The 21,662-nt window shown below is 41.8% G+C and overlaps 1 protein-coding gene across 1 annotated transcript in view; it reads left to right on the plus strand.

The window, feature by feature from the left end:
* Positions 1-365: 365 nt before the first annotated feature.
* Positions 366-21,662, plus strand: part of UBE3C (ubiquitin protein ligase E3C) — a 123,711-nt gene continuing 102,414 nt past the window's right edge. The window contains exon 1 of the mRNA XM_044765653.2: positions 366-845. Coding sequence (XP_044621588.1) covers positions 780-845 — 66 coding nt within the window. The 5' untranslated portion in view covers positions 366-779. The remainder of the gene's footprint in view (positions 846-21,662) is intronic.

Below are 21,662 nucleotides of genomic sequence, written 5' to 3' on the forward strand. Positions count from 1 at the left end.
ACTTTGGCATCAGACCGAAAGCTAGGAGCCGCTACCCAGAAAGCGCGCAAACATCGGGGCGCAGGTGCGCCCGCCCTCGGAGCGCCCTGGCGCGCGGCTGGTCAGCACCCTCCGCGGGAGTCGCACCGCCCCGCCCCGGCCCCGCCCCCTCCTCCGCCCCGCCCCCTCGCCCGCGCGCCGGCCGCAGAGCCCGGTCGCCGCCGCACCTTCCCACGCTCTGTCACGCCGTCTGTGGCGGGCGCGCGCACGCTAGCGAGTCCCCGACAGAGGCGCCGCAGCGGCGATGGCAGCGGGCACGCGCACGCTGGCGGGGCGGCGGGAGAAGCGCCCCGACGTCGATGGCGGGCGGGCGCGCGCACGCTGGCGGGGCCGCGCACGGCAGCCGCGGCCGGCGGCCATCTTCCCTACCGGCGGCTGCTCCCAGTGCAAGTGAGGGGTCCGCGGGCCTGCTGGCGCCCTCGGGCTCAGCCGGAGCAGTAGGGAGGCGTGGATGAGGGGGGAGGTGAGGAAGAGCCGCCCCCCAGAGTTACCGCCCCTCCTGCGTAAGGGCAGGGCCGGGCGGGCAGAGTCCCGGGCGCGGGCTCGGGCTCAGCCTCGGAGTCGCTGCCCGGCGCGGCCTCGCCCTCGCCCTCGCCGCGGCCCTCCCCGCCGAGACCCCTCCCCCTGCAGACCCCTCCCCCTGCAGACCCCTCCCCGCCGAGACCCCTCCCCCGGCCCCCTCCCCGCCCGCCCGCCGCTCTCAGGGTCGGGGCTCCTCCCAGATGGGATAAGCCGCCAAGATGTTTAGCTTTGAAGGGGATTTCAAAACGAGGCCCAAGGTGTCCCTCGGAGGCGCGAGTAAGAAGGTAAGAGCGGCCTGTGTGGCCTCGGCGCCCCGGGGCCCTCCCGGGGGCGGGGGTCCAGGGTCCGGGGCGGCCGTGCGGATCCCCTGCGGGCGGGCGGGGGTCCGGGGTCCGGGGGCGGCCATGCGGATCCCCTGCGGGCGGGCGGGGGTCCGGGGCGGCCGTGCGGATCCCTTGTGGGCGGCGGTGCCGGGGTCCGGGTTCTGGGGGCGGCCGTGGGGACCCCCTGCGGGCTGGCGGGCGTCTGGCCGGGACCCCGGGGGCTCCGTCTCCAGCGGCGCGACGCGCCGGAGGCCTGCTGCTGTGTCACCTGCTTCTGAGAGTGTCGAGCAGGTCTGGGAGGAAGGCTGCTGAGGAAAGGGCTTTGTAGACCAGAATCGCCAATAACCTGCGCTCATCACGTTTCAGAAACTGCAAGGATGCCTAAGGCGGACCGCCTTTTAAACTTAGGTAGTGAAAAAACTCGGGCAAAGGACACAGTGTTTCTCTTCAGAAACGAACTTTAGATACTTTATCACACTTGACTAAGCATAGTGATTGCTTTTAGAGTACTACCTAAGGGGTATTTTCTGTTGTAGACGATAAACAGGATGTATTTGTTAATGTCAACAGTCTCTTGACTTTGAGGCACAACTCCTTATAATTGGTCACGGGGCAAGGTTAGGGAAATTATTCTTCACCAGCCTTCTGGGAACGTATTTCTGGAGAGACTCTAGGGGTGTTTTTCTGTTATGGGTCTTATGATTTATAGTTATTCTTAGGGAAATTGCTTAGAATAAGGGTGGACAAACTGTAGCTATTCTGCTGTCCCGCAATCGTAGAATTCCCAGCAGCCCTCTCTGATGACTGGCATCTATTGATTCACTGGACTTGCTGATAAATAGTTCAGCGTCAGTGTTGCTTCATTCTCTTGCCTTCTGCCACTTCTCCGCTGTTCTGGCTCAGGAATCCCTTTTCTGCCTGTTTTAGTTTTATTAGATTAAAAATAAAAGTGTGGTCCCCGTGCTTAGAGTGTTTGAAAAGTGTAGTGAATCTAATTAGCTGATTGTTTACAAAGAAGTTTTAAACGTCCTTTAAGTGCACTGCATATTCTTTCTTCTAAGTTAGGATATTCTATATATATAACACTTGATAACTGGGTTGGCTTATAACCCTAAGTGGATGCTGAAATCCAAGTAGGCACATCCTTTTTAAATTGTGCTCTGGGGATGCGTATATGATGGTTTCCAAGGGTAGAGGAAAGGAACCGGGTAGGGAGTTGGGAGAGGAGAGTGCTGATAATTTTCAAGCTTTGAGTTTTGCATGATGGTGATTGGTTGGAGGTGGCCGCCTTCAGAGCTTGGTACTAGAACTAGGTACTGTGTAGGTCTGGCAGGCTTGGCATGGGTAGCATTCATTGGCTTGGGTAGTCGTGAAAATTCCAAATAAGATCAAAGGACATCTGCCTTGGAGAAGCTCTGGGCCAGATGTCTTAGGGTATCAGTGAGATAGAGAGCAGGGGGTGATTGCACGGACACACAGCACACCAGTGGCAGGTCACCGTTTTAGATCACTATTGCCTCGTTATATAGGACCTTGTGGCTTCTGTTACAGACAGGAGTGCCCTGGCTTGCCCTACTAGGGTGTTGATCCTGTTTTTTCACTGGGTAGTACGTCTCCACTCTGAGGAAAGTAATCATCAACCGATCAGAATCTTAAGGGGAGATTACACATCTTGGTTTTTAGCTATGCAAAAAAAATATTTTTCCCCATTTTATTGAGGTATGGACTTAACATACAATCAAGGTCACAAACATTGAGTGTACATTAAGTGTCGTAGGCCATGTGCCCTAAAAGAGCCTGAGGAGGAGATCTTCCTGCAAGTGAAATTGAGGAGGGAAGAGGAGAGGGCAGGGGATAAGGAGCCTGCTTTAGCCTGGTCTCACCGAGAACTCTGCAGCACAGCTGCCGTCACAGAGTTATCCCTTCTTGAGGTAAAGGGGCTATCACTTTTTACCCCCATATCATTAGTTGTTGGTTGCAGGCCCCCGCCAGGGTTAGGGTGGAAATGTAACACTGCTGGCCCCTCAGCAGAGGGCAGTTCTCCTGAGAGGATAAGAGTCAGGAGCCAAAAGGAGTTAACCTGCTGAGGCGGCAGGGTGGCGGGGGCCTGCACTGGCCTGGTAAAGGAATCCGGGCGGGGAATCATCAATAGGTTCAGCTTGAAGGGTTTTGCATATTGAACACACCCATCTGAGCACCACTCACATCAAGTAACATTCCCAGCATTCCTTAGGCTCCCTCCTGCTCTCTTCCACTCTGTTCCTCCTCCCCAAAGATAACTACTGTTCAGACCTCAATTACTGTAGATTAGTTTTGCCTGTTGAATTTCATGTGAATGGAGTCACATACAGTTTCTTTTTTCTTTGGATATGGCTTCTTTGGCTCAACATTCTGTCTGAGAGTGGAATCCGTCCACCTTGTTTCGTTGCATTGTGTGAACACACCGCAGTTGATCCATTCTGTTTTTTATGGGTGTTTGTTGTGTATGTCCTTTGGTGGACATATGCTCATTTACTGGATCACATGTTGCACACGGGTTTAGCTCTAGTGCACTCTGCTGGTTTCCCTAAGTGACATGTCTGCAGCGTCTGAGAGTTTCAGTGGCTCCACTTTCTTGTCAACACTTAGTATTGTCAGTTCTTTTAATTTTGGCAATTCTGGTGGGGATGTAGTTTCATTGGAGTTTTAATTTTGTTTCCTGACAACTCCTGACGTTGAGCACCTGCATATGCTTATTTTCTTTCTTTCTCTTTGGCTGCAATGTAAGTCCTTTCCTTCATTTAAAAAACAAAATGTTATAATCCTTCCTGCACGTCTTAAATTATTTGAAGTCTTCCCTTCTTCCTTGAACTTGTTGGAAAACTGAGTAGTTGCCTCCTTTTGAATAAATACATCTTTTTTCCAAATTAAATGAATATTTTTAGTGTTTATTTGTAAAGGCTCTGTTTAGGATCTGAAACATTATAGGGAAAAGTCCGCGCCCTCATTATAATCTTGTTGGGGAGATGAGACTTAAACAACTAAGTTAACAATTGAGAGCAATTACTACATTCTTGGTTTCCATTGGAGCTGATCCAGGAAAGGGTAACGTAGTCAGGGCTGGGTCTTGAAAGATGGATAGAGTTAGGGGAGGTGGGAGTCTAGAAGGATCTTTCAGGTGGGTGGAAGGGTATCCATGTGATGAGGATTTTAGGCTGGTTAATTTTAAAACTGCAGATGAGAAGCAGGCTCCGAGGACTGGAATTTGCTTGCCCTTTGAGAGACATTTGCATTTGTGAAAGAAGGGAGATGACCATGTCTCTAGAAACTCTTAATGGGGAAGGCAAGAACCTAAGTTGGTTACTGTCTGGCAATCTCATGTAACTGATTTAGGGTGGTGGCTTCTGACCTTTACTTAATCCGATTTGATTCTTATCTAAAAGTCATGGGATCACCCAATAGCCAGACCCCACCTGCACTGATACCATTTTAACTTTTTTTCATATTCTTTCCTTTGTCTTGTAAAGAGATGGCTCACATACCTATGCCTTAAATTTAGCCTTACTCTCCACCCATGGTTGCAGCAGCAGCAGCAGCAGCTCTGACTGCCCATGGGTCCTGTCCCCATGGCAGCAGTAGCGGGGGCAGCAGCAGCTCTTCCTGCCCGTGGGCCCTGTCCCCACGCAGCAGCCTGACTGCCCATGGGTCCTGTCCCCATGCTGTTCCACACTATTCTCTAAATAAAAGAGCACTATTGCCAGATCTTGAGAGTCGAAGAAATCTTTCTTTCGACTCCTCGGCTCACCGAGCCCGCATCACATGGAGTAGGTATATGCTGGATTCCACTGACTCCAAGTCACATGGGTTTCCACTTTTTAATATTTCTGAAATCAAGATGCATCTTGGTGGCATGACAAAGTTTATTGGCAGTATTTTTTTCCTTCCTTGGTAGTGCATAGAAGAATATCTTAGGGATCATTTGATTACAAGTATAGAAATCCAGTGAAACTTGCTTAGTAGGCAAAAGAAAAGGTGTATGGCAAGGATATGATGATATCTCACAGAATGTAAGGACAGAAACATATCCAGATACCAAGTCGTCATCAGCACCAAGGTGCCTAGTCTCAGTCTTTCTCCCTGGGCTGCATGGTCTCCTTCATTCTTAGTTCTCTGCAGACTGGCTTTCTCCTTTTCACTTGCACGTGATCGTGGCTGTGTATTCTTTCCTAGTTCAGGTTTCCAGCTGAGACCATTGGATCTGAATTCCAGTTCTCAGGAGAGGGCATCTGATTGGCCTGTATCAGAGTTCCACCCGAAGAGCTGAGTCTGGACAGGACGTTGGAGTCTTTGGTACAAATAAAGCAGTCTAGATGTGCGAGGGGTGGGGAGTAAATTGTCCAAAAGAGGGAGTGGTTGTTGAATGAAATGTCTAGGTTCCTATGGACGTAGGTGAGGATGTTTGACAGGCTATCAATTTTACGTGTGTGAAATGAGGGAGAAATCTGAACTAGAGGTGCAGATTTGGGAGTTTTCAGCAGATAGGTGGCTTAGAATGAAGTCACTTAGGGAGAAGGCTTGGAGTTTGGGACAGAGTGGGACTTGTGGGGTATTGCAACATTTAATAAGCAAGGAGAATGCTTAGCAAAGAATCCCACCTCAGGGAGGAGAAGGAGTGACCACAGAGCCGAGTGCTGCCAGGGATGCAGTGAAGAAGTACTGACAAAGAGGAAGACCTGGGTGCCTGTAGACGGAGCATATTCCAGGGTAGTAGGGGTTGGAAGTCAAGATTGCAGCACACTGAGGAGTGAACATGGGAAGTCAAAAAGTGGGGAGACCTTTTTTGAAAAGGACTGGAAGAAGATTGCATTCAGGGTGTAAGGAAGGTGTTTGTTTTTTAGGATAGGAGAAACTTGAGCAAGTTTATAGACTGGGGAAGAAGCAGGTAGAGAAGGGAGGGGGTGCGGGTTTTTCAGAGTTCTGGGGGAGGTGAGTGGGAAGAATCAGGTGTGAGCAGAAGAGGGAAGTATTTTGAGATTTAAAGAAAAGAAATGGATGTGGATATAGAAAAGTTTATAGATAGAAGGAAGGAAATTAATATTTCCTTTCCAACTTTCGATAGATAGCTAAAGTGAAAGTGGTGGTAGAATTAATATTTCTCTAATGTGTGTTCATTGCTTTTTTTTGAGGAGGATTAGCCCTGAGGTAACATCTGCTGCCAATCCTCCTCTTTTTGCTGAGGAAGCCTGGCCCTGAGCTAACACCCGTGCCCACCTTCCTCTACTTTACATGTGGGACGCCTGCCATAGCATGGCTTGACAAGCCTTGCCATGTCCGCACCCAGGATCCAAACCGGTGAACCCTGGGCTGCAGAAGTGAAACATGTGAACTTAACTGCTGTGCCACTGGGCCAGCCCCTGTTCGTTGCTTTTTTAAAAAAAGTTAATAAACTCTGTGTTTTAGAGCATTTTTAGGTTTACAGAAAATCTAGCAGATGGTTCTGAGTTCCCTTATGCCCCCTCTTCCACCTCACATTCCCCTATTATTAGCAGCTTGCATTAATGTGGTTCATCTGTTACAATTGATGAACCAATATCGATACATTAGGGTTCACTCTTTGTGTTGTACTTTCTGTGGGTTTTGACATGTGTAATGAGATGTACTACCATTACAGTATCATAGAGAATAGTTTATTGCCCTAAAAATCCTCCCTGCTTTACCTCTTCATCCCCCCTTCCCCCCACTCCACAACCCCTTTCAACCACTGATCTTTTTACCGTCTCTATAGTTTTGCCTTTCCCAGAAGTTTCATGTAGTTGGAATCATACGGTGTGTAGCCTTTTCAGATTGGCTTCTTTCACTTAATAAGCATTTAAAGTTTCTCATGTCTTTTCGTGCTTGATAACTTGTTTCTTTTTATTTTATTTTTAACAGACTATGTTTAGAGCTTTTAGGTTTACAGTAAAATTGATGAGAAAACCCTGAGATAACATACTCTCTCTCTCCAGCACACTGTTTTCTCTGTTATTTACATCTTGCCTTAATGCGGTACGTTTGTTACAGTTGATGGACCAATATTGATACATAGGTATTAACTAAATCCTTAGTTTATGTTAAGGTTCACTCTTGGTGGTGTACATTCTGTGGGTTTTGACCTTTTCAGATTGGCTTCTTTCACTTAGGAATATGCTTTTAAGGTTGCTCATGTCTTTTGTGGCTTGATAGCTCCCCCACCCCCCCAGTCATTGAATAATATGCCACTCTTTGTTTTGTTATGTTTAGTTTTTTGAGGAAGATTAGCCCTGAGCTAACATCTGCCACCAATCCTCCTCTTTTTGCTGAGGAAGACTGGCCCTGAGCTAACATCCATGCCTATCTTTCTCTACTTTATATGTGGGATGCCCACCACAGCATGGCTTGCCAAGCGGTGCCATGTCTGCACCCGGGATCCGAACCGGTGAACCCCAGGCCGCCGAAGCAGACCGTGCGAACTTAACTCCTGTGCCACTGGGCTGGCCCCAATCAGTATTCCACTCTCTGGACGTACCACAGTTTGTTTATCCATTCACTTATTGAAGGACATCGGGGTCACTTCCAAGTCTTGGCAATTAGGAATAAAGCTGCTATAAACATCCATGTGTAGGTCTTGTGTGGACATAATTTTCAACTCCTTTGGGTAAATAAATACCAAGAAGTGTGATTCCTGGATCATATGATAAGAATGTTTTTAGTTTTGTAAGAAACTGCCAAACTGTCTTTCAAAGTGGCGGCACCATTTTGCGTTCCCACCAGCAATGAATGAGAGTTCTGTTGTTCCACATCCTTGTCAGCATTTGGTGGTGTCAGTGTTTGGATTTTGGCAGTCCTAATAGGTGTGTAGTGGTATCTCATTGCTTTTATTTGCGTTTCTCTGATGACACATGATGTGGAGCATCTTTTCATATGCTTATTTGCCACCTGTCTGTCTTATTTGGTGAGGTGTCTGTTCATGTCTTTTGCCTGTTTTTTAACTGAGTTGTTTGTTTTCTTATTGTTGAGTTTTAAGAGTTCTTTGTATACGTTTTTTTATATAATTTTATGTAATTTGTATGTATACAGGTCTTTTGTCAGATATGTCTTTTGCAAATATTTTCTTCCAGTTTCTAGCTTGTCTTTTCCTTCTCTTAACAGTGTCTCTTGCAGAACACAAGTTTTTAATTCTAATGAAGTCCAGTCTTATCAATTTTTTCTTTCATGGGTTATGCTTCTGATGCTGTGTCTAAAAAGTCGTTGCCAAACCCAAGGTCATCTAGCTTTTCTCCTCTGTTTGTCTTCTAGTAGGTTTATAGTTTTGTATTTTACATTTAGGTCTAGGATCCATTTGGGGTTTATTTTTGTGAAAGGTATAAGGTGCATGTCTAGGTTTTTTGCATTTTTGTTTGTTTGCATGTGGTGTCTAGTTGTTCCAGTATGTTTTGTTGAAAAGCTATCCTTTCTTCATTGAATTGCCTTTGCTCCTTTGTCAGAGATCAGTTCTGGATCGATTTCTGGGCTTTCTACTCTGTTCCATTGATCTGTTTGTTGTTTTGTTTTTACCAGTACCACACTGTCTTGATTTCTGTAGATTTATAATAAGTATGAAGTCAGATAGTGTCAGTCCTCCAACTTTGTTCTTTTTCTTCAGCATTATGTTGGCAATTGGGGGTATTTTCCCTTTCCATATAATCTTAGAGTCAGTTTGTTGATATCCACAAAATAACTTATTGGGATTTTCATTGGAATTGTGTTGAATCTGTAGATCAAGTCAGGAAGAACTGATCTTGACAATGTTGAGTCTTCTGTCTAACATGGATTATCTGTCCGTTTGTTTATTTCTTTGATTTTGTTCATCCAAGTTTTGTAGTTTTCTTTATATAGACCTTATATATATATTTTGTTAGATTTAGACTTAAGTATTTCATTTTTTTGTGTACTAATATCAATGATACTGTGTTTTAATTTCAAATTCCAGTTGTTTGTTGCTGGTACAGTTATGCACCACGTAACAATGTTTTGATCAACGACAGATTACAGGTAGGATGGTGGTTCCATAAGAATAGTACCATATAGCCTACGTTTGTAGTAGGCTATACCATCTAGGTTTGTGTGAGTACACTCCATGATGCTTGCAGAACCACGAGGTCGCCTAACAACACATTTCTCAGAACGTATCTCTGTCGTTAAGCGATGCATGACTGTACGAGAAAGCAGTTGACTTTTGTTTTGTCGTTTGTATTTACCAATTGCTTCTAGTTTCTCAGCATTAAGTATTATGTTAGCTGTAGGTATTTTGTGGTGGTTCCTTATCAAGTTGAGGAAATTCTCTGTTTCTAGTTCACTGAGAATTTTTATTGTGAATGGGTGTTGGATTTTGTCAGATGCTTTTTCTGCATCTGCTATGTTCATATGATTCTTCTTTAGTCTGTTGATGTGGTGGATTACACTGAGTGATTTTTGAATGCTGCACCAGCCTTGCATACCTGAGATAGCTGCCACTTAGTTGTGATGTGTAATTCTTTTTGTACACTGTTGGATTCAATTTGCTAATATTTTTGTTGGGTATTTTTGCATCTACATTAATGAGAGATATCAGTCTGTAGTTTTATTTCTTGTGGTGTCTTTGTCTGGTTTTGGTATTAGGGTAACGCTGGTGTCGTGGAATAAGTTATGCTTTAGGGCCAACCAAAACCAGCTACTGCCATTTTAATTTCCCCCTCTGAGAAGTCTAGACTGCTTTTAAGATTGTAAGAACTCTGATTGACTGGCTTTATAAAACTGCCATTTATTGTGTAATTGAAGGTCTTACTTAAGATATTTTAACTTAAAAAAAAATCCATGCTATTTTGTTTGAAGAACAGGCACTTGATGTATGTATGTATTGTACTACTCTGTGTACGTTGCAGTGGAACATAAAACTATTTCTTAGAGATCTGGTATCAAGTAAAGTAGGGATGTTTTCTGAGATCAGATTTTAAAATGTTCATTTACTGTCAGGACTGGCATTATTACCCTTACGGTTTTGTCTAGCAGCACCATGTCTGTTCTCTTGAATATGATTGTCTTTAGCCTTCACATATGAGACCAAAAAACTGTAGTTCCCTGTGGCAGATAAGGTCCGGAGTTCTTGATCTGGTTCTTAGGAAAACCCAGCGGAACGGAAAGGCTGAGACTGCTTGTCTAATTCTCTTTGTACTTTTGTACTTTTATAGGGCACCTGGGCTACACGATTGGAGGAGGCACTCACTCAGTCGAGTTGCACAAGGACAGGTTTAAGGTGGCACGTAGCTCAGGTTCATGCTGCAGCTGACCCTGCACTGGCACGGCCCTGAGAGTGAGCACCTCTTTAAATTTTGTGCCCCAGGCACCTAGCTTGCCTCACCCTAGTCCCTGCCTGGCTTTGCACACTCCAGTATGTGCTGATTTTCTTGGGTTACAGAGTTAATTGCCAAGCAGGTCTCTTAACTAAGATAATAAATAGATCATCCCATAGGACTGTAGAAGAGCCTCAAAAAGAGGTTCTTGCAAAAGCAGTGAGGAGCCTTCCTCTGTGACTTTCCCTTTATTCTTATAACTTTTAGGAGTTTGAAAGTTAGGCATCTTACTCTTTGGCTATGACCCTTATTTTATTCCACCGTAGCAGTAGCTGCTTTCTACATGTCCTTGTTCTCCCGCCGTGGCCTCTTCGTGCCTTTCTTTACTTACCCGTTTATCAGCATGCATGCGGGAGCAGGAACTGTCTTCTGGTGCTGTGTCTCCATAGTCCCTCACCTTCGGTGGTGATCAAGTTAAAGATGGAAATACCTGCTGGTGGCGTGGGTGGCAGTGTTAAATTGGCACAACCTACCTGGGGTACAGTTTAACAATTAGTATCAAGAGTCTTAACAAGGTACATCCCTTCTAATCTAGTAATTCTCCCTTTAGAAATTTATTCTAAGGAACCAATTTGACAGGTGCATGGGAAAGATGCATGGGAAAAGATGATGATTGTGGAATTAGAATATTGAAAAATTTGGAACAACCTAAATGTCCAACAATAGAAAATTTGCTAAACAAATGGTAATATAACAATGCAGTGGAATACTATACAACCATTTAAGGTGGTCATGATCTATATTTATTAATATTTATAACATTGTTAATTATATTTATTAAAATGATTCATTGTTAGTGGAAATAAGTAGAATATAGAACAGTGCTGCAGTCTGCGTTTAAATTATATTAATTTGAACAGTCACAATGTCTACTTTCCCAGTTTCTTAGTTTCCACTGAATAAAGTACATGTAGTAGTTCTCTATTCCTGCATAACAGTGGCCGAAGGCAGTACATTTTCCTTCTCTCACTCAGTTCTGTGGGGCAGATGTCTGAGAGAGGCTGTGGGGTGGTTCTAGCTCAGGGTCTCTAGGAGGCTCAGGCATCTGAAGCCTTGCCTGGGGCTGAGGGATCCTCTTCTGGGCTGGCTTATCCATGTGCCTGGAAGTTAGTGCTGGGTCTTGGAAGGAGATGTCCACTCTCTGCCACTTGGACATCTCCCTGTGGCTGCTTGAGTATCTTCACGGCATGGCAGCTGGCTTCTCCCAGGGCCAGCGTTTGACGGCAGTACCCGTTACGAGGTAGTCCTGAAAGTCACACGCTGTCACTTCATCATATTTGTCCATCCAGTCCACACTCAGGGTGAAGGCAATCAACCTCCACCTTTTAAAGGGAAGTCGTATCAAAGAGTTTGTGGAAATATTCTAAAACCACCACAGAAGGAGATACTGATTTTGGCTAAGTTGTAAATGATAGTACTGCAAGACTTTTATATATGCTATTTTTCTGTCTTAACCTAAGACTTAAATATTATGGCTTTTCTTTTCTCCTACTATATCGAATCAGTAGATATTGGCTACTTACCTATTATGTAAATAACAAAGTAGTTAAAAAGCAAATGTTGTCAACTAAATAGTTTTTCACCAGACATTTTGGTGAAACTTAGTTCACCCAGAAAATTTTGTAGCTCTACACCTTGTTTGGAAATGTAACAAGGAAAGAAACTTGTAAACTAGCAACAGGATAGAAAACTGGCAAAATAGAGAACTGACTTAAAATGCCCTTCCAGACAAGGCTTCCTGACTGGATGCTGACTTTCCTTGGACACTCTCCCACTTCACTCACCTCTCTTCCGTGTCCTGATGCGTCTGCTTCCTACTCTATGGTTGTCAATGGTGACAACCCAAAGACTCTCATTCCAAACTACTTTACTCCACTTGGCCCAACTGTATATCCCTCTTTTTCTCCAAGGGGGGTTGGATTAAACAGGAAAATGATCTAACTAAGGGAATTCACATTGTTGCAAATAACTGACAGCTCCTTATGCTTCTGAGGCTTTTTTGAGGAAGATGCTTAGCTCAAATAAATTGCCTGTTAGATGACATTGCAAGTAAGATAATGCAGGGAAGTGAAAGTTTTCAAGCAGCATAAGGAAGAAGATAATTTTACAGGGAAAAGTTTACAAGGAAAAGTGAAACTAGTTTACAAGTTTCTTTCCTTCATAGGGTAGGAGGTAGATGCATCAGGATGTGGAAGAGAGGTGAGTGAAGTGGGAGAGTATCCAAGTAAATTTTTGACCATTTGAGAACTTTTTTGGACAGTCTTGTACCAGAATGGAGGGAGGTGGTTTGTTTTACTTCTCTTCTAATATCACGTGTATCCTGTTCGCAGAGCCCCAGGCAGTGGTATAGTGTTAGTGCCCTAGGCTTCTGTGTGCTGGACTGGGGTTCTTACTACTATTTACGTATGAACATTGTTGCCACTAAGTTAGAAGCAACAGCATGGGCAGAGGTGTCCAACCATGGAGAAGTGGTGATCACCTACAGATTGTTCAGTGAGGGCCTAAAGCAAGGGGACAGGAGCCTGAGTGGAGGGGGAGTTAAGAGCTGTTGAGGAGGTGGAATTGATGAGATCTGCAATGAGAGGGTCACTTCAGGTGTCTGGGATGTCTGGAGTCGAGAGTGACTCCGTAAACCAAGACGATGTTAAATTCCTGGGGACTTGTTCAATTTGAGATGCTTGGGGATGTTCAGTGGGCAGGCGGAGTGCTGGTCTGGAGCTTCGGGTAGAGACTGGGAGTCCCTCGGTCTATTAGCATGCGGTAGCTGAAATTGCGAGATGTGCTGGAATCTTCATGGGAAAGTATTCTGCTGAGAAGACATGTGAGTGCAAGATAACGCTTCGGGGACACCAACGTTACAGAAAAAGTAGAGAAAGGGGGGCATGCAGAGGAGATTGTGTAGCCAGGAACTGGTGGGTAGAAACCAGCGTGTCTGTCCATGTGTGGGTGGACACTCGTCATCAGATGATGGTTTTTACTGAGAGGGAATAAGCAGCTGCACAGAGAAAAAGCAGGTCTTGTTGGAGGACCTCCTACCTTCTCTACCGATTTTGAAGCTTTGTTTGCTGTAGCTGTAACTCTATCCTGTGCGTTGACCATAAGCTGAGGGTCAAATTGTTCCATTTATTTTCTAAAAGTAAAATTTATTTTTATTTTTTAAAATTAGCATGCATATTTATTGTATGAACTTTGTATAAAGTATACATGTTCATCCTTTATTTTTGGACATTTAGGTTCTTTCCATTTTATCGTGAACAACATCTCTATAGCCAACAATTTATAATTATTTTTAAGGATAGGTTGCAGAAGGAAGTTAAGTTGCTTGGTCAAAGTATGCGCATTGCAGAGGGTTTTGATACACTTTGTTCTCAAGGAAAAGTCATGTCCTGTTTCTGTTCCCTGGTCTAAGCAGTTAAGTGCTTCCTTTGCATGCTTGTGTTCTTGCAGAGTTCTGCACAGTGAGCCTCCAGGGCGTTTTCTCTCCTCCCTGTTACAAGTAGATACACTGCTCTAGTCAGCGTTTGTCCTGCAGCGTGCTTTGCTGATTGCATTCCTCTAATTTCATCTTGACTCCTGTTCTTTGAGGTGAAGGTGTTTGTGTCCCATGGAGGAAGAAGTCAGGGCTCAGAGAGTCCAAATAATTTAGTGAAAACCACAAAGCTCAAGTATCTGAACCCTGATCTGTTCACCGTTGTACTGGATGTCGTGTAGCCTGCACATCTTGTGTCTGTCTCCTGCTTTACTTAAGCTTTCCTTTAACAGTTTGGGAAGTGGAGGCCTATTTCCTGCAGGCGCTGAGAAGGTGGCTCTAATAGTCCTATGTCTTTTTGGATTAATTTTCCTTATGATGCAGCTTTAGTGCTCTCTTTAATGTTTTTAAGGAACATTGGTAAACTCTAGTGTGTTGACACGTAGCACAGTTCATATCACATCTTTACTGCAGAACATGAAATTGTAAAAAGTATAATATAGGGAACTTGAAAAAATGTTTCTCTCCATAACCAGCTTGTCTTCGACTTAGTTGTTCATATTTTCTGGGCTTCTCTTTTCCACATCTTATAATGTGAAAGTCACAGTTTTTGATAATGAGAAAGTCAGACTAGATACTAATCTTCCTTGCTCTAATAATGTTTTCATTTTCAATCTCCAGTTAGTGGCCTTTAAAAAAAAGGTAACTTTTTTTTTAATTGAAAAAAATTATAAAAAGTGAGATCCTTCTAAAGGGCATATAATGAAGTCTTCCTCTGTAAATAAACATCGTCCCCCTAATTTTTAAAATAAAAATGAGAGAACATACTGTTTTTCTAAGCATTCTATCTTAGTGGTGATTTCATACCAACACCTTTGATCTTTGTAATTATTTTCATGGATGCATAATATTCCACTGCATGGTTTATATCATATATCCACTTTTTATGGATGGATATATATAGGTTGTTTTCAGAGTTTTGCTATTAAAATAGTGCCATATTTACCACACAATTCTGGTGTAAGAAATGAAAGTCTTTTAGAATTTAATAATGAAGTAGAAGCTATTACGTTTTGCTTTGGAGACTTTGTTTTAAAATGAGCTCTTTTCTGATTTTAAAGTAATGTTTATTATAGAAAATTTAAAATATATTGAAATATATAAAGAAAAATTGCCTATTTGGAACCCCATTTACCACTTAGAAATAAAACACTCTTAATATGTGGGTAAATATTTTTCTAGTCTTTTTTCTATGTATTTTTGGATTGGGAAATGTATTGCACGTTCTGTTTATAAATATGATTTTTAGTAAGATTACGGTATTCTGATGTCCCTTGAAATATTTTTTGCACATATGTGAAGTTGATTGCTCTTATATTTTCATAGAGGTTCTTTTTTCTTATAGGCCTACCAGCAAAGGGAAAACACACAAATCATGGGTTGTGCATTATTCACAAATAATACTTTTGCTAACTTTTAACATTTTAATTAACTCAAACGGAAGTGTTTTACTTGCATATTCTTTGAATTGTGTAAATATATTAGTATTGTGTCAGTGCAGAGAGTGGGGAAAATACTAACTTGAAACAGATGTGAGACTGACTCTTCTGTTTACCTTGGTAAATGGAGCAAATTGCTAATAGAAAACAACCCAAATAGGTGAAACAAAGGAAACCTCAGAGTTGTTTTTTAAAAATCAAGATAGTAAAAAAATGTGCTAACGTTCTTTTTATAAATGGTTAGCAATCAATTGGAGCATTTGGCTTTATGGAAATTGTCAGGTTATATAAATTTACTTTGACATAGACACAAATTTTTGACCATAAAATTCTTTAATTCTGATGGTTAATGAAATCTAATTTAAGCTATTTATGACTTTTTTAAAAACTTTGTTTTGTTACCACCAAATTTATTTGCATGAAGACACATTTTTTCCCATTTAAAAACATCTTTCTTAATGGTATTTGTGAAGTTTGGCTGTATTTAATTTTCAGAGGAGATAAGATAATGTGCCTAAAGCTCAACGATCAAATAGAGAAGTTTGCTGTCATTTACTATTGTTTACATATTGACGAATAGGTTTAGTGTCCCAGCTGTGGAGGTGAGAGATTAGCATTGAAAGTAACACGTCTGCTGTAAGAACAATAGGCTTAGTCATTCCCAAAACGCTTGATTAATGTGTTTTATGAAACTGTTATGTTACTGCTACCAGGAATCCCTAACTTTTCTAGGCCTGTAGAATTTAAAACGTAAAAGATGTTTTCAAGTATAAGTATTATAAATTAAAGACAAGAACTTGTTAAGAATCAAAATCTAAATATGCTTGTTGCTGGTACCTGATTATTCTTTTCCTCCCAGCCACTTAATTATGAAGTTATTCTTGGTTATGTTGTGCTGTTGTAAAAAATGGATGTTCTCATGTTACTTCATTTGTTTTTTATTGTAAAAAAGTGAGAAAGTATTACATGTACATGGCTAATAATTCAGGCAGTAGAAAATAACCGTTCAAATAAAACAATGTCTTCCTATCTTTTCCCCCCACCCCCCAGCCCCAATCCCTGATCCTTACAGTGAGGCCTCTCTTCTCAGAGCTGTTTGTGCGTAGGGACTCACTGAGGTGTGCTCACTCTTCTCTCGTTTAGACAACGTTAGAGCACAGGAAACAGACTGCTGTACTTCTCCTCCCTAGTAGTACATCTTGGAGATAGTTCTAGACGCGTGCAAATAGATCTCCTCGTTCTTTTAAAAAGCTATATGGCACTCCATGTAATGAATGTTCCATGGCTTGTTTAGCTGTCATGTATTTTAATGGCCATTTAGGTTGTTTTCAGTTTTTTGCTAATTTAAACAACTTTGCAGTGCATATCCTTGCATATATGCCTATAATATGTGTAGGTTAAATTTCTAGAAGTGCTAGGTCAAAGGCTATGTGCATTTTGAATTTTAATAGGTATTTCCAAACTGCACTCTAAGGAGGCTACGTCAGGTATGAAGTAGCTGCTCTCCGCCGTCTTCATCTCACAGCCTATCTGAGGTTAGATAGGTTAAAAAGCCTATTTCATTGTTTTTATTGCGTTTTTTCCTAAAATGAGTAAAGGTAAAGTTCTTATGTTTAAAAGATATTCTATTCCCTATGCACTGTTTATAGCTTTTGCTAATTTTTGTTCGGTGGTTGATTTTTAAAAAAATTGTTGAGAGATTTTACAAATAATTGGTTTCACAGTGTTACAAATATTTATCCCCACTTCGTCACTTTTTTTAACCTTGGTTATGATATTTTTCTGTGTAGAAGGTTTTGATTTTTGTGTAGTCAAATTTATCGTTCTTAGCTTGAGGACTTAAATAACAGTGACAGACAGTGACAGACTGAGTGTGTGGTGAACAGACCTTTCTTAGAGAAGGTCTTCCTGCGCAGTGAGGGTTTTCTCTTTAATTCTCACATCCACGTACTTTTATAGAGCTGTGTATGTGTATAAGTCTTAAGTCGCTCAGGAGTCTGTTTTGATGTGAAGACCAAGGCTACAATGTCATTTATTTAGACCACTCAGTTGTCTCAACACTATTTATTGAAATATACACTTGTCTCTGTAGATTTGAAATGCCACCTTTATCACTTGCTGAGTTTCTGTTTCTATTTGAGCGTCCCTGGAGACCTTCTGACATTGACCTGTCTGTTCATGCTTTAACCTCTTTAGTATAGGTCAGTGTTTGTCCCAAAGTATGGCGTGTGATAATTTAGGTGGTTTTTGAAGGAACATTCTCAAAATTCAGTAGTATTTATTTCAATGTCCAGTAGAAAACTATAACTAGGATATAAAATCTATGACTGCCCTGAAATGCTCACTCATGACGAGGCTAGAATAGGGAGCTTTGTGGATAATCCAAGCATGCCATTGAGGGTGTCAACTTTGAGTAGTTGGAATTTGGGAATATATGCATAGCATGGACTATATATATGTGGTCCTAGTCCTTATCGCTAGTGTGGGTTTCTGTATGCTGAATCTCCTTATGCATTGTGGTAGGTTTGTTTATTTTTTTAGCGGCATAATGAAATTTCACTTTCAGAAGTTGACAATTATTTACTAGCGTGAGCCACATATAGGTATTCCTAACTGCGAATTAAGATCATGCCTGTGCCTTTATTTTTTCCACCTGACGGCTGGGCCTGACATAGGTTGGGGGTTAAAGGAAAAACAGTGTCATTTTTAAAGCCTAAGGGTGAAGATCGTCTTATAAACAAAGGCACTAATGGTAATTATGATTCTTGCATGCTTAAGGATCACATTAGTGACCCACTAGAACCAGCTTTTAGTCTTGTAAACTTACTGGCTACATAGAAAACACAAAAAAGTATGATGAAGATTTTTGGAATTTGGTTTTTCATGCACTGGCTGGGAGAGTGAACCTACCCTGTTATGAATGATGGTGTGAAACCATCGTTCTCAAAGTTTGTTTTGAAACCATGAGGCATACTACGCAAAACCTGTCAGACTTTTGGAAACAAACAGGAAAGACTTGTAAACAGCCTGAAAGCAAGTGCACAGGGTGATGGGAATTAAAATGCAAAAGGACGACCCTCCCTCTCTGGTATTTACCGCAAAGGCTCGAGCTGATTGGCCAAACCATGAAAAGTTATGATTGAAAGTGACGACGGGCAACAAAGCAAATAGCAATTGCTGAGCTTCCTTCGTTCAGTGTCAGTGGTTTAGTTCATCATCCACTTCCAGAGGGCCCTGCGTGTGGAGCCGCTGGGAATCTCCCAGGGCAGGCAGAGGTGGTGCTGCTCGCTACAGACTGAGGAAGGAGCCCGCTGATAGCTAATCCTTTGCTGTTTGTTTATGACTTTGTGACAAACAGTAACACAGACTTAACGTGTGATGTCATGGGAAGAGCAGAGGTGGTACGAGAAGCCGTGGTGGTTCAGTAGGGGGTTTGATCCAGTGTGTACCAGCACCAAAAACTTGACCCGTTCATATCTAAAAGGAGTCCTGCTAATCTCATGTATGCAAGAATGTTTGATTAGTACCTAATGGGGTGTCAATTCAGCCCTCCTGTTAAAGGCAGGTGACTTAGTTCTCTAGCTTTGTGAAGATATGAACAATAACTACAAGCACCCACTTCCTCTTATACTGAAAGCACAAAGGACTCCCTTTGACTGTTACTGCAAGAGGAACGGCAAATCTTTGTGGAGTAAGCCTTCCACCTGAAGCCATGGGATACACACCCTGATTGTAGGGGAAAGAATTATGAAAAACTGAAAAAAGTATTTTGAATACCACATTTACAAAGTTAAGAGTAAAGGTCTCTGTGAGTATGGTGAATGAATAGAGATGAGCCCCACCTCCCCTTTCAAAATCATTGAGAATATTACTAAAATAAAAGGCCACGTTCAGAAGATTAGACCCTGGATGCTCTTTTGAAACAAAGGCTTATTGAACCAAAATCACACTCGGTGTTTTGGTTAGGAATTCATTTTCAGAATCTAATTCTATCAGAGAAGGTGGTTAAATACCATTTGCCTGATCTAATGATAAACATGTTAGTGTTCTCTGTGTTGTTTAGTATTAAAATTAAAAATAAAATTATAGAGTCTTAGCTTCCTCTTAAACTTTACATAGCAGCTCATATTGCTTTCTTGTGATTATAAAGAGTTACTTTGCTTTGAGGAACTTAATTTCAGATGAGGCTTTTCATAAGTAAATTTGTTAGGTTTTTATTGTAATCCAGTGTTTATTTTTTAATTTAGTTCATTTAAAATGTAACAGTATAGTTTTGTTTTCATTGTATTTATTTTCATGAGTACCTTCTATTTGTGACATTGATACGGTCTTTTCCTTTAGTGATCAATGTAAGGTTTCTGCTGGAAATGAATACATTTAAGTTAAAAAGAGTCTTCTTTAAAAAAAAAAAAGTCTTCTGGTCAAGACTTAACACAAAAGTTATGTTGTATCCTTTGCATTGTGTCAATATGGTGCATGATGTCCTTGTGCCTTACCATTGGTGAGGTTTGCCTGGTCACTTGGTGTCTGCAGTGTTCTCTGCTGTGTATTTACTGTTTCCGTTGGAGGTTGATAAATATCTTGAAAGATACTTCAAGATTAGGCAAATCCTGATTTTCTTCAAACTTTTCCCACTAATTTTAGCATGCATCAGTACGTCTTGTCTGTGACATTTATCATTGTGGTGTTTGGTGATGGTTTTCCTCATCTACATTTATTAACTGAATTCTGTAAGGAAGAGATTTTTTCTTCTCTATTTATTTGGTTATTTATATAAGTATGAAGACATGGATATATATTGTATCCTATACATTAAAATCCAATGCTATCGTTATTGTATAACCTCACTCTAATCATGAAAGAATTTCGGAAAAACCCAAATCGAGGGGCACAGTCCAGGATATGAAAGACAAAGATGGAGGAACTATTATAGATTGGTGAGGATTAAGAAGAAATAGTTATTAAATGCAAGGTGTGATGCTATTGGGATCCTAGAACAGGTAAAGACCATAGAAAAATTGGTGAATTTTCAGTACAGTCTGTAGTTTAGTTAGTAATATTGTACCAATGTTAATTTCCTGTTCTTGCTACCTGTACTCTGATTATGCACAGAGAATGGGTAAGTGACAGAAGGGATAAGGGAACTCACTGTGTTGTTTTTGCAACTTTGTCTAAGATGAGTTCAAAATAAGTTTTAAAAGTGAGTTTAAAGAGTAAATATTAAGTAAATAACAGTACAGATGGTATAGGTATGGTCAACTTGGTGAAGGTGGCAAAGAAATGTCTCGAGACTGGTGGAGGCTGTAGTCTGGCTGGGGAAGGAGGCATGGCTCGTGCCAGTGAGTCACCTTCATTGCTGCTCCCTCTCTTGAGGTGCATTAAGATAAGTGGTCCTCACTTGGCCCCTGCTCAGCCTTCCATCCTTCTGTGCGTTCGTTACTGCATAATATATAGAACATGTGGTTGCTTTTCCCTACCTTTGTGGTCACGGTCCCACTGGTTTCTGCTATAACTAACTGTAGGCTTATGTTACAGATTACTCTGCTTGCTTAGTCAAGAATTTGCTATGGGTGATCTGTTTAAAGACCTCTCTAGGGGCTTAGCATGTCAAGCAGGGGCAGCTTAGATGTTGAAGGAACTAGCCTGTCCACCTACGTATCATTCTTCCCAGAAGGAATTGGGCTCACCAACATTTATGAGTGACTGATTAGGTAAGAAGTACCAATGACATTTATAATATTACTTAAAACACTGTTGAAATTATTTGTTGACTTCCTGAGGAAATTTGGAACATTGGAGTTGTCTTTTGGATTTGCCTGGTCAGTATTCTGATTTTGGTGGCACTAAATGTTGGAAGACTTGGGTCTTTCAAATATCAGCCTCAGTCGATAAGTGGTTTTGCCACTTATTTATCATGAATTTTTTCTCAGCTTTAAAATCTTCTTTGAAGCTTCAAACTTCCCAATTATACCTTTATTCTTTCTAAATTTAATCCTTCAATCATTAAGTTGGGTGCAATGCTAAATATCAGGGTTACAAAGAGGAATAAGACAGAGACTTATTCTTAAGGAACTCATAATTTATTGAGGGAGAAGCAAACAAATACAATTAACTTACCTTTACTCTCTTCTCTCTTTGGGTGCACTAACATAAAAAATATTTTTCTCCTTAAATAGACGCTGTGTTATATCTATAGGTGATAAAATCCTAGAGCCTCTGTTAGGCATATAAATACAGACCCCGCTAAATATTTAATATTATTCAGCTTGTGAGGTTCAAATTTGGTTTGCAGGCCAGCAGCCTTGGTGTCTCTTCCTGTCTGTCTGAGCGTGGGCCCTGAAGTGCCACTCAGCTGTGCTCATTGCAGGCAGCTTCCTCTCCTTGGGTGCGTGCAGTCCTACCCCACTGTTTTCTAGGTGGAGGTCTAACTTGGCATCCACTAGTA

Source organism: Equus asinus, chromosome 1, assembly GCF_041296235.1.
Source record: "Equus asinus isolate D_3611 breed Donkey chromosome 1, EquAss-T2T_v2, whole genome shotgun sequence".
Taxonomy (NCBI): domain Eukaryota; kingdom Metazoa; phylum Chordata; class Mammalia; order Perissodactyla; family Equidae; genus Equus; species Equus asinus.